The 16540-nt window shown below is 42.8% G+C and overlaps 2 protein-coding genes across 2 annotated transcripts in view; one reads left to right on the top strand and one right to left on the bottom strand.

Moving 5' to 3' along the window:
• Window positions 1–605: 605 nt before the first annotated feature.
• Window positions 606–7263, top strand: adirf (adipogenesis regulatory factor; the record flags this gene model as incomplete). Its single annotated transcript, XM_084332102.1, has 3 exons — window positions 606–684; window positions 2647–2709; window positions 7160–7263. 3 exons carry the CDS (start codon window positions 606–608, stop codon window positions 7261–7263), a joined length of 246 nt encoding a protein of 81 aa, XP_084188228.1.
• An 8635-nt stretch (window positions 7264–15898) lies between these two features.
• cdhr2 (cadherin related family member 2) overlaps window positions 15899–16540 on the bottom strand; it is a gene marked incomplete at both ends in the record, with an annotated part of 79455 nt that continues 78813 nt past the window's right edge. The window contains one exon of the mRNA XM_084332101.1: window positions 15899–16048. Within this exon, the coding sequence (XP_084188227.1) occupies window positions 15899–16048 (150 nt within the window). The remainder of the gene's footprint in view (window positions 16049–16540) is intronic.

The following is a 16540-nucleotide window of genomic DNA, read 5'->3' as shown; positions in this document are numbered from 1 at the left end:
TGCTGTAGTGGATAGGTATATTATTTTTGATTATGATAGATAACTTATTACATATTGATATGGTATTGTAAGGAAGGGGCAGGACCAGATAAGCTTTGCTTCTTTCTGTCCCTTCTCGAACAAAACCATTTGTCTTTCTTGAGCTATGTTGACAATTGCTTCCATGTCTAGAAAGATATATTTTATTTGTATTTGTATTTTATTTATTATTATAATTAAAAAAAAAATTTTGTTATTTTTTTGTTATTTCAAGTTTGTGTGTTTATGGTTGTTCGAGATAAATAAAGATCAAATCAAAATCAAATCTCTCTCTCTCTCTGCTTACATCCGTCTGTCCTAGGTGTCTGTGGCTTGGTGATGCTGCCAGCCTGTGTAGAATGTGCTGAGGTGGGCCGAGGGGCTGTGAGTCCTGGCAGGGTTCTATCATAGTTGGGATGCCAGTCTAAGCATGTCTCTGTGGACCGGTTTTGTTTTGGTAATCCAGCCGTAAACCGCGGCCTCTGTGGTGTCTGTCACAAACAGAGGCTATTAAACAGCCCCCCTCACTGCTGTCTGATCAGACTGATGTCTGGACACTCTGGGGGACGAGGACAAAGACAGGAGCCATGGCCTCGTTCAAGAAGTCCTTTGTGGGTCTGAAAAACACCGGCCAATCAGCAGCCAAAAGTGTCTCCGAGACTGCAGGTACAGAGCTGTAGCCGCAGGCTAATCTATGGCCTGACGCTTATTTCATTTCATTTCATTTGTATTTGTTTCATTCATGGTAACGCACAGTAATGCACAGTAATGCACAGTAACACACAGTAATGCACAGTAACACACAGTAATGCACAGTAATAAACAGTAATCTACAGTAATGCACAGTAATAAACAGTAATGCACAGTAATGCACAGTAATAAACAGTAATGCACAGTAATAAACTGTAATGCAAGTATTTCATAATCAAAGCACCTCTCAAAAGGAGCAGGGAGAAGAAAATCTTATTTTGCCTGCCCCTTACTCTAAACAATAAATAAACAATAGAAATAGAAGGTCTGTCAATTGTAAACATTTAACAATCAATACTTACAATAACGTGAGAAAAAAAAGAAAATATTCACACGGAAAGCTGTTACCCCTCAACTTCATAAAGTCTAATTATTATTTCTTTCTTTTTACATTTTCTTGAGCTGAAAGATATTCGTACAACCCTTTAAATCATTTTGTAGAGAATTCCACAGTTTTATGCCACATACTGAAATACACATTTGCTTTAAAGTCGTCCTACATACTGATGCTTAGAATAAGATTTCCTTCTGTTTCTCATCCTCAGAGCTAAAAATAAACAACTTCTGCAAGCTGTCTGGCAATACTATAAGAGCTATAAGAGCTATAAGAGTGGTGTTCCCGACATATTTGTTTATTCACCATTAACAGGAGATGTTACGCAATTTCCAGATTACTTGTGAGTTTGGGGAATTGCGTTAAGGTTCTGTCTGGGTTCAGAGTAGCTTTGAGATGTTGAGCATTAACGTTCTCTCACTTCAGGGAGAAAACATATTATGCACCCTTTTTAACATGATTTCTTTCTTCTTTTTTTACACTAAAAGTGTTTATTTCAGTCACATGTACAGTAGTTACACTGTATGATAGCATGTACAATAATGCTGTATATACCATATACATATATTTATATTTACCATAGATATAGATATATTTATCCACATCTGTCTTCTGCATATAATCCTTTTATACTATATCTATCTGTACATATCCTTTACCTACTCTTACTAGTTATACGACTTACTACCATAGTCTCTTTATACCTGTATCACTATGCATATTAATACTCTGTACATACATCTGATTAGCACTATTACTCAGTAGTACTAATTTATATTTTTTATATACAGTCTATATATTAATCACCTGTACATTGTATATTGTTAATGCACTTTACTGTTACATTTGCACTCTGGTTAGATGCCAAACATATTTCCGTTGTACTGTACTTGTGCTGCTGTATGATGACATACATTTTTATATAATCTAATGTGTTTTTGTTTGTAGAGCAAGATCATATGATATCATACGACCAACATGAATTTCATAGTTCCAAGATCACTGATTTATATTGCAACTTAAAATGTGCCTGTTTGTTTGTTTGTTTGTTTGTTTGTTTGTTTGTGATTGCTTCTACAACTTTTTAAATAGCTAATAATTGGCCTTTACGATGTAGTGACATCAATATATGAGCACAGTTAAGTGGCTGCAGAAGCTACTACGATTAAAAGTATGTTTATAGGTGGTACTATTCAAAAGGTAAATATGCCTGCTGGTAGTTGCATAATGATAGCCATGTACAATAATATATATATATATATATATCTGTATATAACAGTACCTGCTCTTACTAGTTATACCACTGGCCAGTGTGGCTACTACCGTAGTGTATTTATACCTGATGACAATACATCTGAATCTAATCTAATCTAATCTAATCTAATCTAATCTAATCTAATCTAATCTAATCTAATCTAATCTAATCTAATCTAATCTAATCTAATCTAATTTAATTTAATTTAATTTAATTTAATTTAATAAAATGTCTAATAGTGGTTTCACAAGAGCCACTTCTTCTCAGATCAAATCTTCTGTGGTTTCAGTCCAGGCAGCTCAGGCGGCTGTGCAGCAGGTGGCAGAGTCCTCCAAGGAAACAACCAACATAGGTACAGTAACAGACTCACACACTGCTGCTGGGAAAAACCTCCCACATGTCACTGCAATTCATGTTTTAAATGAATAAGGAATGTGTTCTTATAGCTAGTTATACCACGGTCTCTCTGGGTGAATAGTCTTTTCTGATTGGCCTGGACAGGTGTGCGTTAAAACTGTTTAATGCACATGTAGTTCGGCATGAGTTCACCATTCACCATTCTGAATTCATCTGCTGCCCACCCTGTAACCATGGCAACGTTAAGGAGCACAGCTGTCAAAGCTACTCATTATCAACTGCGGCGAGGCACAGTTTTTGAAGATAAATACACCAATGGCAAAGTGCAGAAACTTCACAAAAAATTAGCAAATGCTTTTATTTTATATTGTTGACAAATGACCAAGCAAAATAATCAACTTGTACAGTAGGTGTGCGTTAAACGGCTGCACACCGTGCCTTAAAGGACCGGACTAGTATTTTTGACATGTGGGTTCCAAGTCATTCTTCTTAAAGGAACAGACTAGTATTTTTGACATGTGGGTTCCAAGTCATTCTTCTTAAAGGAACAGACTAGTATTTTTGACATGTGGGTTCCAAGTCATTCTTCTTAAAGGAACAGACTAGTATTTTTGACATGTGGGTTCCAAGTCATTCTTCTTAAAGGACCAGACCCGTCATTTTTTACATGTGGGTTCCAAGTCATTCTTCTTTTTTTTTATCCACTTTTTCTCCTCCTATTTTTTCTATATTTTTCTCCCATCCCAATTTAGTCGTTATGCCAATTCCCCCCCTCCCCTTCCTGGTCGTTGCGCGCATGTGCCCCCCACTGGTCGGTCTAGGGAGCCCTGAAATCTATCAGATGCTTCCTCCGATACATAGGAGACAGCCAGCAGTAGGGCGGCTACGTGGCGTAGTGGGCAAGGCGCTCGCCACGAAATCTGGAGACGCTGGGCTTGCCTGTTCGAGCCCAGCGCTCCACATTTGCTTTCAGTTTAGCTGGTCGTCCGTACTAATACACATTGGCCGTATTAGGGGGTGGGAAACTGATGGGTGGGGATCGGGCGTTGTGGACAGCGACTCCTACAGGTCGGTTGGTAGAATCAGGAAGTGTCTGGGGCAGCGTGAGCCTCCCACGCATTACTCCTCGCCACTGAGAGATCGAGCTGCGCAGGTGAAAAGATGCGACTGCTGTTACCTCAAGTACCGGAGGGGACTTGTGCTATGTATGACTTAGTCCACATTGCAGCCGGCTTGTGGGAGGCAAGAAACAGCGTTCGTGACAGGGGAGGGTTGAATTGGATGATACGAAATTGGGATGGGAGAAAAAAAATAAAATGGGAGAAAAAGTGGATAAAAAAAAAAGGAGACAGCCAGCAGCCTCTTTTTCACCTGACAGCGAGGACTCTCACTGGGGAAGTGTAACGCATGGGAGGATCACACTACCTTACCCAGTTCCTTCCCTCGCTGTGCAGGCGCCCTGACCGACCTGTAGGAGTCGCTGTTTACAATGACCAGAATACCACCCACCGGCTTCCCACCCGCTGACACTGCCAATTGTGTCAGTATGACGACCGGCCAAGCCGGAGGCACTGCTGACAGCCGGATTTGATACCAGTGTCTCTGCGGTGGTAGACAGACGCTTAGTCCGCTGCGCTACCCGGCCGCTCCCAAGTCATTCTTCTTAAAGCAACAGACCAGTCATTTTTGACATGTGGGTTCCAAGTCATTCTTCTTAAAGGAACAGACTAGTATTTTTGACATGTGGGTTCCAAGTCATTCTTCTTAAAGGAACAGACTAGTATTTTTGACATGTGGCTCCCTGGTCATGAAAACTACTTTTTTGAAATATTTTGTGTGTGTGTGTGAGCACAGCGGTGTCTGTGTTTATTATTATTTCATGAAATTGGGAAAATATCTTAATTTTACATATATGTTCATTGTGTCAAAAGCTTATAATATGAAACACTCTAAAACAATAGTTATAGTGTTTAGTGCCTTGTTTACCCCTGGTCATGTTTTCTACTCCCATCCGCTCCCATGTTAAAACGGCATTTTTAACCATTTTTAAATCTGCTCTCATTTGTTAAATTCTCGATATATTTACCAACTGCTTTGCATATTCCACAACCTAATGACACAGTCTAACGTTAGGGTGTGCTGTTACGATGTAAAACACATGGTGGCGTAATTGCTCTACAGATAACTTTGCCACAATTCAGGGGAGGGTGAAGAGAGGCTGTTGCGGGCTTCCGGTGATTGAAACTGCGGATACATGGTTTGGGGGGGGGGGGGTTAGAGCGAGTGGATTTTCAACACAGAACCAGAGGCGAACCGGACCCCGTAGTCCACAGCGTGCCATACGCCGAAACACGAGCCCCCCATAGCCGGCGCGCTCCAACGAGGAAGTGCACTTGCCGGAGCACGTCTGGTCCTCCTCCCACCAGCGACCAGAGTTCAAGATTCCAGCCGTAGAACCACTTGGAACCGCCCGCAGGACATTTAGGTATCTATGAGCGCTTAGTAACGCTTCGCCTCAAAGCCGTTTCTGGCCGAATTAGTCATCGAATCTTTAATCTTTTTTTTTATTCGTTCAGAGGTATTTCGTCGAGATTTCATAACGGGTAATGTTGCGGCGGAAATGTGTAGAAATATGGTAAAAAAAACATTTATCCGTTTTTTTCCGATGAAAAAAGACGTTGTATCAAACAGACACAGATTTGAGTGGTTATAATTCCGAAATATGAGTAATCTGTTAGAGATATATTGAGATTATGCTATTACTGTTAATCATGGGGAAAAAAAAGTTTAAAAAATAGTAAACAGTTAAAATTATATGGCTTTAAACATGAGCCATCATTTCATCTCCTAAGCCCAGTGTGTGTCAGCAGTTCTAGGGAGCCACAAGGGAAAGGAACAGACTAGTATTTTTGACATGTGGGTTCTAAGTCATTCTTGACATGTGGGTTCCAAGTAATTCTTGCCGCGATACAAAAAATAACAGAGCCATTCTTTTTTCATAATCTGCAACCGTTAACTGAAAGAAATTGAAGCCATGAAAGTCACCACATTTGAATTAAATGTTCAAATAAGATGATCAGTGATAGAAGGTAGATGTATGTGGTGACCTTGAGTTCATTTATGTGGTGAAATCCTTTTCCAGAAATGGTTAAAGATTATGAAAAAAGAATGGCACAGGTTTTGTATCAGGGAAGAATGATTGTATTGCATATTGTATTGTGTGTGATGACCGAATAAAACTACTACTACTACTACTACTACTACTACTACTACTATTACTACTACTACTACTATTACTACTACTACTACTACTACTACTACTACTAATATTACTACTACTACTACTACTACTACTACTACTATACTACTACTACTACTACTACTACTACTACTACTACTACTACTACTATTACTACTACTACTACTACTACTACTACTATACTACTACTACTACTACTACTACTACTACTACTACTATTACTACTACTACTACTACTACTACTACTACTACTACTACTACTACTACTATTACTACTACTACTACTACTACTACTACTACTACTACTACTACTACTATTACTACTACTACTACTACTACTACTACTACTACTACTACTATTACTACTACTACTACTACTACTACTACTACTACTACACTACTACTACTACTACTACTACTACTACTACTACTACTACTACTACTACTACTTTGAGTTCTAGCATTCGAAAAGTACTGATGACTTTTAGAAATACAGAAATAGTAGAAATGCAGTCATTCATTCATTTATTCACTCACTCAAGTGTGAGCACATCGGATGAGTGTGAGCTCACAACAGTGGTGTGTATGTAACCGTTTTATGAAGTCCTTCAGACAAGTGGTTGTCATCCATTGTTTATCTACTTTATCTGCCCACATTATCACTAGAACTCCCTCCACCAACCACATCACTCCTGTTCTCCACCAACTTCACTGGCTGCCTGTTAAGTCACGCACTGACTACAAAGTATTACTACTCACCTTCAAGGCCCTCCGTAACCTAGCCCCTCCTTATCTCACAGAACTTCTCCAGTCCTACACTCCCCCTCGGTCACTCAGACCCTTCCTGTCTGACTACCATGGGATCCAGAGCCTTCTCCCGCTGTGCCCCCCTGCCTCTGGAATTCCATACCACAAGACATCCGTGCAATAGACAACCTCCCCACCTTTGTTTCCCATCTCAAAACACATCTGTTCATTCTGGCATATTCACTTTAATTTTAAGTTTATTATAACTGCTCCCCTATGTGTAACTCTGTAATACTGTGTTTTACTGTGTGTAATTGAATATGTTTTTTTTAACCCTGTATGGCGGCGACCTTGGGTGCTTTGAAAGGCGCCTTTAAATAAAATGCATTATTATTATTAATTATTATTACTTAAACGTGCATCTTCTGCCTCTCCGAAGCTGCTCAGGAGGCCAGCAGACAGACGGAGGTGGCCATAGGGAGAGCTGCGGACAAGGCCACGAACGCCGTCAAGGAGCTGGGACAGAAACTGGAGAACAAGTGATCTCTAGAATCCCCTCAACGAGTCCGGATGAGACCCCCCCCAAAAAAATAAAACATTCCCCACTGAGAGCTCATTCCCCCTCATCTCCCCAAACAAGCCCCATTCGTGGAACTTTTCTTTTTTGTATTGTTGATTTAGGTTTAAGTTTAAGTTTATTTATTTATTTTCTACCCAGGGACAGTGGACATGAATCAACATCTTCAGTTTCCACATCAATGTAAATGTGCTAGAGTTAGCTAATGAGCTAGATTTCATCTGTAGTCCCTGCCTACCGTGCATGTCTTTGTGGTGTGGGAGGAAACCGGAGTATCCAGAGGAAACCCACGCGAACACAGGGAGAACATGCAAACTCCACTATTATGTAATTATTTGGGCAAATAAAGAAAATATTTACTTGGTTGTCATGTTTATGGGTTTTGGTATCATGGAACATACAGACATCAAATACTAGTTTTATATGAGTTAGCTAGTTAGTTAGTTAGTTAGTTAGTTAGTTAGTTATCCTGTGATCTAATTCACCAGGGGGGGGGGGGGATGAATGAGGCTCCAGACTACTCTAAAGACATATCAACATTTACAGCATATTAACTCTCTGATAAAGCATGCGTTATCTCGTCCGGTTGAGTGCTTTGAAGGGTGCTACATCCACACATCACCGCGGTCTTAATTGTCAGCACAGCGCTGAGAAGTGGACCTTTGGCAGGTTCGTAGCACACGATGTGAATGTGATCGTAGCTGTTTACTTTGGCCCTCGCAGCACATCACACTGCCGGTTGCTAGGCAACAGAACTCCGCGGCGGCCGGGGATTGGTGGAGGCTTTTGGATTGATGGTGAGAATTCTGTACACAGTGTTCTGGCTCAAGTCTTGGCTCGCTGCTACACTATTTAGGGGGAAATGGAATAATATATATATATATATATATATATATATATATATATATATATATATATATATATATATATATATATATATATATATATATATAAATGATTAAATGTCTCGGTCCCAGAAATACTAAAGCTCTCTAAGAATTGCCATATCGGGATGCACAGATGGTGAGGTGGAGAGGATGCAGGATTTGGCGGTTTACAAGTGTCTGTGTGGGAGGAACACATCAGCTCCCTCCAGGCGATGTTGGTAGCCTCAGAGATAGCACTTTCGTGTACACCCAGTTCAAGAATATTATACACATAACAATAAAACACTTCGCGACACTTGGAATACATTCTTTGGTCTTGTAAACACGTTGTGATTACTCTGCTTCAATAAACTTTACATAGATACTGTTTGCCTAATATACACTTTCGCATTCATACATTCCTTTGCATCGGGGCCGATGAAAATACTGTGGCCTTCAGTAGTCACTGCATGCCTTCCTGCTGTGACAGAGGGTTATTGACTATTAATGGAATAGACCTTCTCTCTTCTCCTCTCCCCAGAGAGAAATCCTGTAAATGAGCACCTATTATTTATATAGAGGCTGTTACCACCACGATTCATGACTCTTCTTGAATCGTTTCGGTTAAAGCCAATGTTTGAATTCACAGGTCTGGGTCCTCTGCGTACAGTCAACCGTAGTGCTGTGATAACCTGGTGTTAATTATTATAATTTGCCGATGATTAGAGAGCCGAACAGAGATTTTGTCATTACATTACCACTTGCTGCTAGAAGCCAACCGTGGTTTCCAGGGAAACTAGAAATGTGAAGCTTTTCAACAGACACACACAGCCACTGCAAAAGCCCAAGGACTGCCTAAGATAGATTCTTCCAGAGACAAACCTGAATCCACTGCAATCAGCATCCATCAACGGGGGAGCTGTACGTACAGTCGCGTGTCTTGATCAGTGGGATTTCTAGGGATTGACTTGGATCTGTGAGTGAGATCCGTGGAGACTTCAATCTGACTTGGACTGAGGCATGATGAGGTATGTTGTCGTTTGACTCCTTGTCTCCTTTCTGTTTGTTGAATATTGTTATTTTACGGGTCAGATCAGAAAACTGATGGGGGGGGGGGGGGGGGGCTTCCACTGCATGTTTAATATGATTGTGGACCTGGACCTGTGGAATATTATCAAGTGCGCATCTATTGTAAATATCCAGTCATAAATGCTCCATATCATATATACAGTATAGTATCTACTACAGGGGTGGCAGGTGCATAACTTGAATATATATTCCCAGCTTTGTGGAGCAGTCAAATACGGGATTTTGATACTTGACACTGATCTCAAGTGTAATAGTGTGAGCCTCTTGTTCATGGACACAAACGGATGTTTATTTTTAACGCTCCACAGTTGCGCAATGTTGTTATTTTAGTATATGGTGCAATACGCAGTAGAGGTGCATCAGTGTTTCCTGTCTTCCAGGTAACTGCTGGACGCGTCATGTGCAGTGAGAGAATGGAGAGCTGTAAGGATGAGATGAGAAGCCCTGCGGAAGACCCCCAGTGCCGTGAGGCGGTGACAGAGGACCAAGAGTCCCCAGGGAGCTTGGCCACCGGCCCTCAGACAGACACCAGTCAGCGGGCAACAAGTCAAGAGGGATATCAGTCACAGCTCTGTGACTACATGGCGGAGGAGGGTGAGAAGCAAGCTGGTGGTGACACTGATCAGCCAGACTGCATCCAGACTCTCGACACGTCGCCGCAGACACAACAGATTGACGCCGAACCGAATGCAGCAGTGACGCCACCGCCGGTCACTCCGGGTGAAGGGGCGATCTCACGCCGTCAGTCGACTCCTGATGAACTCCTCACCCATCTCACGCTAACGGACAGAGGTAGCGAAGAGCGTGGAAAAACATCCAGAGAAAAAGAGAAGGACGTCGGCATAGAGGACGAGGGAGAGAAAGAGGGGGAGAAAGAGAAAGAGTCTGTGTCGTCTGGTCAAGATACTCCTGCCCCGAGCACCCCGACCCCACCCCAGCATCACATGCACACACAGGTCAGCCTGGAGGTGGTCCAGTGTGTCTCTGTGGCAACCAGCCCCATGACCCCCCCTGTGGGAGAACAAGCCTTCTTCTTCCCGTACTCCTCCGGGAGGCTTGCGAGGACAGAGATGAAAGACGGCGAGCCACAGGTCGATCGACAGGTGGAGTTCCGCTCCGTTGGCACGGCGCCCATGACCCCAAGAACACCCACCATCCCGGTGACTTTTCCAGAGGTCCAGACTGAGTCCGGTCCTGGGACAGAGTCTATTCCAGCTCTCAAATGTAACACACCAAAGGAGGCGATTGAAGGGACAGACTCTAACTCATCAGTTGCATCTCCAGAGAACTCCATTAACTGCCCTCCTACGATGCTCGGAAGCTCACTAGTAACACTTGACGATAGTAAGCAGCAGTGTAAACAGCATGGACTGAGGATGGGAAGCATGGAACAAGATATCTCTATCTTAGTGACCCACCATGACAGCACTGAGGCAGATGATGAAGAGGAGGGAGGAGTGGACACTGAATTGGAGGTGGTGAAGACGGATGAAAGCGATGATCTTAATGTTGACACCAGTGAGGTACAGAGAGTCACGACGCTTCTACAAAACAGAGGCAACATTGAGGGTCCGTCCATTCGGCTTAGTAAACACCCCCAAATAGAAAAAGGCAGAAATAAGCAAATGTCTGGAATCAAAGAGACAAAAGAAGAAGATGTGACAAATGCTGCTGTTCCCAGCTCACCGATCCCCTTCAGGCCGCAGCATATGCAGACCCAGGTCAGCCTGGAGGTGGCCCAGTGTCACTCTGTGGCAACCAGCCCCATGACCCCTCCCGAGGGGGACCAAGCCTTCTCCTTCCCGTACTCCTCCGGGAGGACGGTGGGGAACGAGACGAAAGACACAGAGCCGCAGGTCGGTCGTCAGGTGGAGTTCCGCTCTGTCGCCACGGCGCCTATGACCCCAACAACGCCGACTGCCCCAACAGGGTTTCCAGAAATGCAGACTGCCCCAAAAGGGTTTCCAGAAACCGAGAAGGATGAGAAAATATCGGAGGAGGACAAAGAGAAAAAGAAGCCCATGACCATAGAGAAAGCTGCTGAGGACGGGAAGAGAGGGGATGTGGAAGAGGAGGTAGTCGAGAAGAAAGCAGTCAAACCGGGTGTCAGTGAACAGGAAAAAGCATTTGAGGAGAAGGGCGAGGAGAAGGGCGAGGAGAAGGGTGAGAAGGGTGAGGAGAAGGGCGAGGATAAGGGCGAGGACTCCGAAGAGAAGGGCGAGGAGAAGGGTGAGGAGAAGGGTGAGGAGAAGGGCGAGGAGAAGGGTGAGGAGAAGGGTGAGGAGAAGGGCGAGGAGAAGGGCGAGGAGAAGGGTGAGAAGGGTGAGGAGAAAGGCGATGAGAAGGGTGAGGAGAAGGGTGAGAAGGGTAAGGAGAAGGGCGAGGAGAAGGGTGAGGAGAAGGGCGAGGAGAAGGGTGAGGAGAAGGGTGAGGAGAAGGTTGAGGAGAAGGGTGAGAAGGGTGAGGAGAAGGGCGAGGAGAAGGGTGAGGAGAAGGGTGAGAAGGGTGAGGAGAAAGGCGAGGAGAAGGGTGAGGAGAAGGGTGAGAAGGGTAAGGAGAAGGGCGAGGAGAAGGGTGAGGAGAAGGGTGAGGAGAAGGGTGAGGAGAAGGTTGAGGAGAAGGGTGAGAAGGGTGAGGAGAAGGGCGAGGAGAAGGGTGAGGAGAAGGGCGAGGAGAAGGGTGAGGAGAAGGGTGAGGAGAAGGGTGAGAAGGGTGAGGAGAAGGGTGAGGAGAAGGGCAAGGAGAAGGGTGAGGAGAAGGGCGAGGAGAAGGGTGAGGAGAAGGGTGAGGAGAAGGGTGAGGAGAAGGGTGAGGAGAAGGGCGAGGAGAAGGGTGAGAATGGCGAGGAGAAGGGTGAAGAGAAGGGTGAGGAGAAGGGTGAGGAGATGGGTGAGGAGAAGGGTGAGAAGGGTGAAGAGAAGGGTGAGGAGAAGGGTGAAGAGAAGGGTGAGGAGAAGGGTGAGGAGATGGGTGAGGAGAAGGGTGAGGAGAAGGGTGAGGAGATGGGTGAGGAGAAGGGTGAGAAGGGTGAAGAGAAGGGTGAGGAGAAGGGTGAGGAGAAGGGTGAAGAGAAGGGTGAGGAGAAGGGTGAGGAGATGGGTGAGGAGAAGGGTGAGGAGAAGGGTGAGGAGATGTGTGAGGAGAAGGGTGAGGAGAAGGGTGAGGAGATGGGTGAGGAGAAGGGTGAGGAGAAGGGTGAGGACGCTGTGCAGGCTGTGAGCTGGGACGAGAAGGGGATGACGTGGGAGGTGTACGGCGCAGTGGTGGAGGTGGCGGTGCTGGGCTCAGCCATCCAGAAACACCTGGAGAAGCAGGTGAAGAAACACAGACAGAAGCCGTCTCTGCCCCCCCCTCCTCCGCTCAGCCCCTCCGCCGTGCCCCTCACCCCCACCTCGGGGGGCTCTGCCCGGGGGAGCCTGAGCAGGAAGAGGAGGGGAGAGCGTGACGGGAGGCTGATCCGGCGCAGACGGAACCCCTTCCGGATGATGATGCAGAACATGCAGCAGCCGCACTGTTGTTCCAGGGCCCACGCCACAGAGTGACAGAGCGCCCACGTCTCTCAGTCTCCACTCTCAGCTGATCACTGGTTGCCAACAGCCGCATCCCAGCGTGTTTCTTTTCTTTTCTCAAAGCTGTACTTTGACCCAGGGTATATTAACTGAGCATGCTCTTTCAGCTTTCAAACTCACTCCGGGGATAAAACCCAGCTTCTATAACCGTTAGACTACCACTGCCCGCTGGACAGAGTACGAACATAACCGTTTGACCACCGCTGCCCGCTGGACAGAGTACGAACATAACCGTTTGACCACCGCTGCCCGCTGGACAGAGTACGAACATAACCGTTTGACCACCACTGCCCGAGGTCTGGGAAAGAGTAAGAACATAACCATGCCTCTGTGACTGCAGAGATGCAGTGCATTCACCCTCTTGTTTATTCCAATGTACAGATAACACTATTTCAAATGTTTCTTTATCTGTCAAAGGGCCAAAGGGACAAACTGCCTTCCAACAAAAAAGCACAAACAGCATTTGATAAAGGACTCATAATGTAGTGTACATAGACAACCAGAAATCAATGAAAATGAGCCAAACATGATTTCCTTCCTTTCCTTTTTCTTCAGGATAACTCTCTTGTGATGTTGTCAATTTGAACAGTACCACAAAAACAGCTCAATAGAGATTGACACATACAGAAACCTTTCTTATTCAGGAAAATGTAGGTAATATGTCATCTTTACCTCCTTTCCTTTTCAAAATAACCATCTTTAAATCGTACACTATATCATTTTGAACTGTGATGGGTTTTTTGTTTTGTTTTGTTATGCACCTCGGATAATGTGAAGCCATGGTAACCAAAATGTTTTTCTTTTCTTTCTGGTTGCTTACAGTACATGCTTTAGCCAAACTGTGGGTGAAATGGAGAAAGGTCAGAGGTCACAGTTGATATCAGTAGGCAGCATACGCTATACTGGTGACTATACATAGAAGCAGCCCAATCTCACTTAGAAGATGTAAAGTACTAATCGACCACAGGAAAAAAGATACATAATGTACATTATGTTACAGCCAAGTAAGTATAGCCAAATGTAACATGTGTATGTATTACAAATAAGTACATATATTACATATAAAAAACGTTTAACTCGTTTTCAGAAAACCTTTAAGTTGCCCTGCTGGTGATTGAACCCTAACTTTATGTCTTAACCATAACCGTTAAGCGAATGTTAAAACTAACCTTAACTCTTAACTATAAATATAGTTAGATAGTGTTGAGAGCACTCGCCCGCGACTGCAATGATTGTTGGTTCAACTCCTGGTTGCTGCATTTGTTTTGAACTTTTGCCGATGCAATACGTAAATATATGACTTATCGCTATAACATAATGTACATTATGTACCTCTTTTCCTATGGTCAATTAGTACTTTAATTAAGTTTTCTGATGAGACTGTGTTGATAGATGACAATTACTGGAACAGTGATTTCTGGCCTCATAGTGTACAGCACAATCTTTTTATTTGATTAAGGAATGATGACTTAAAGTAGTCTTGTTTAGGAAGGGATGTTAGGTATACTGAAAAAGCTATCGGAATTGATTTACAATCAGTGTTGACCATCTTGATCTATCTGTGTATTAGAGAACTCTCTACCACCAGTCCTTATAAATGTAGGCCAATGTTCCTTTTTTTGTGGTTTTGGTGCAATGTTCTAATTTAATGTGTGACTTGTATTGTGAAAATAATGAACATGTACATGCAGTTATACAATCAGTCATGTACAAAAGTAATAATTCCCAATATGAGGGTTTTCAATGATAATGACATGATTAGTCATGCATCCTGATGAGTGGTTCAGTGGTGAAACTTTCTTTGTTTGTATTATGGTGACGTTTAAGCAACAGTAACGATATTATATGTGTGCAAGTAGGCAATTCAGCCAATTAAATACAATATCATAGATTTAGATGTTTATACATTAGCCTCATTGTTTTTGAAAGAAAAAGAAAATGCAACTTTAAAGAAATGACTTTTATTCAAAGATTGCACTTGCCATACATTCATTTATACATCAGTGTACAATTGAAACATTCAACTAAACTCTCAGTTGTTTTGAAACATGATTCTTCTATCTAGTGATTCATTGTATCAGGCCCAATGTGGATTGAATCTTTAAATGTGCAAATTGAAAATCTTTTAACATGCAACAATGAGTGATTTTTGTATTCAGATATTGCTAGTCTAGTACCATATGCATCAATCCTCTCTCCAATGCCAGTATTCCCTATTATATTTCAATTGCAACAAATAAACATGACATTAAACCATATTACAAATCAAATATATTTTAAAAGAACTGCATAATATATTTAGAAAAATTCAAAGAGATTGTATGACAACGCATTTTTTTTACCACTTAATTTCACAATGTTTAGATGGTATTTAAAAATAATTATATACAGCATTCAAAAGTATTGGCAAAAACATGATACATCATGTCACCTGTTGACATGATTTAAACCTTTCAAAGGTGAGACCCACACAGAGAATATTTGTTTCACCCTTTGCTTCAAAACAAACCCACCAGAGACCCCATCATTTAAGAAACCTCAATAAAGTTATTGATATACAGTAATAATCAGATGATGCAAGATTACTGCAATGTGTTGTAAAATGTTTACCAGCCAAATGTTGATAAAAATCTCCTCCAGATGGATTTGAAACTCATAAACATGTTCTATATTGAATAACAATTTGTATAAATATGTTTTTTCAGCCAAATTGTTCAACAAACTACTGACAATAATCTTAGCAGCATCGCTACACCTTTACCCTCATTGAGAACGCAAGGATCTGTGAATATGCAAATTGGAACACAAGCACCAATTGATATTTACCAGGAATTACAAGTCGTTACAAATGACACATTTTGAAAGATATGTCAGCCTTCTGTGTAGCTGAAGTTAAAGGTGTACATTTCAGGGAGGTACAGAACAGCTCTCCCTCTCCGGGGGAAGAATGTGAAAAAAGGCGCTCTCTGGTGACAATTTCTGCACAAATAACAATCTGTATAGTCAAAAGAATAAGTCCCCTTTCAAGGGACCGTCTCATTCCTGCGGTCAGTGTCTTTTACGCCCAGGCGAGGCCGTCACAGGTCTGAGGTGCTCATCGCAGGGTTGTCGAAGGCAAAGTGTTGTCCGCTGTCCGGGCTTTTCTTCAGGCCTCGCTGGGCGAGCGCGGCCCCTAGGGGCTCGATGTAGTCAGGTTCCCCGTTCTCCTCCTCTTCCTCTTGGATCATCTAGGAAAAAGCAGACAAAGCGGTAGTCCAAATGAACACTTTCAGATTATTGATTGTTTTTCCAAAAGACGTTTTCTAAAAACTGAACGTTTTAAAGTTGTGTACTATAGTTAAAGGTGCTTTAAGTGGTGGTTTTTTTTGTGTTAAAATAAGTGGTCTACATGTTAAAATAATAGCTCTACGGTAAGTGGAAAATAAAATGTAATGTATAATGTTCCCACTTCATCCGATCAGGAGAGACACTGCAAAAATGTACTGACAAAAATAAGAAATAAAAAGTAGATTTAAGCAACACAACCACGAGTATTTTTGGTTGATCAGGAACGTTCAAACGTGGCTCTTCATCTGAAGGATTCAACTGTGTTCATGTCGCTAATTATATGAACACAGTATAATACAGCAACTTCCATACAAAAAGGTAGAGTAGTTCAAGTTTCTTTATTAGTTGTCATACAGAAGTACAGAATACTTTTATACAAAATGCTTCTTTCT

The sequence above is a fragment of the Notolepis coatsorum genome (assembly GCF_963971535.1).
Source record: "Notolepis coatsorum genome assembly, chromosome: 16".
Taxonomy (NCBI): Eukaryota; Metazoa; Chordata; class Actinopteri; order Aulopiformes; family Paralepididae; genus Notolepis; species Notolepis coatsorum.
This window is presented reverse-complemented; position numbering and strand designations above follow the sequence as displayed.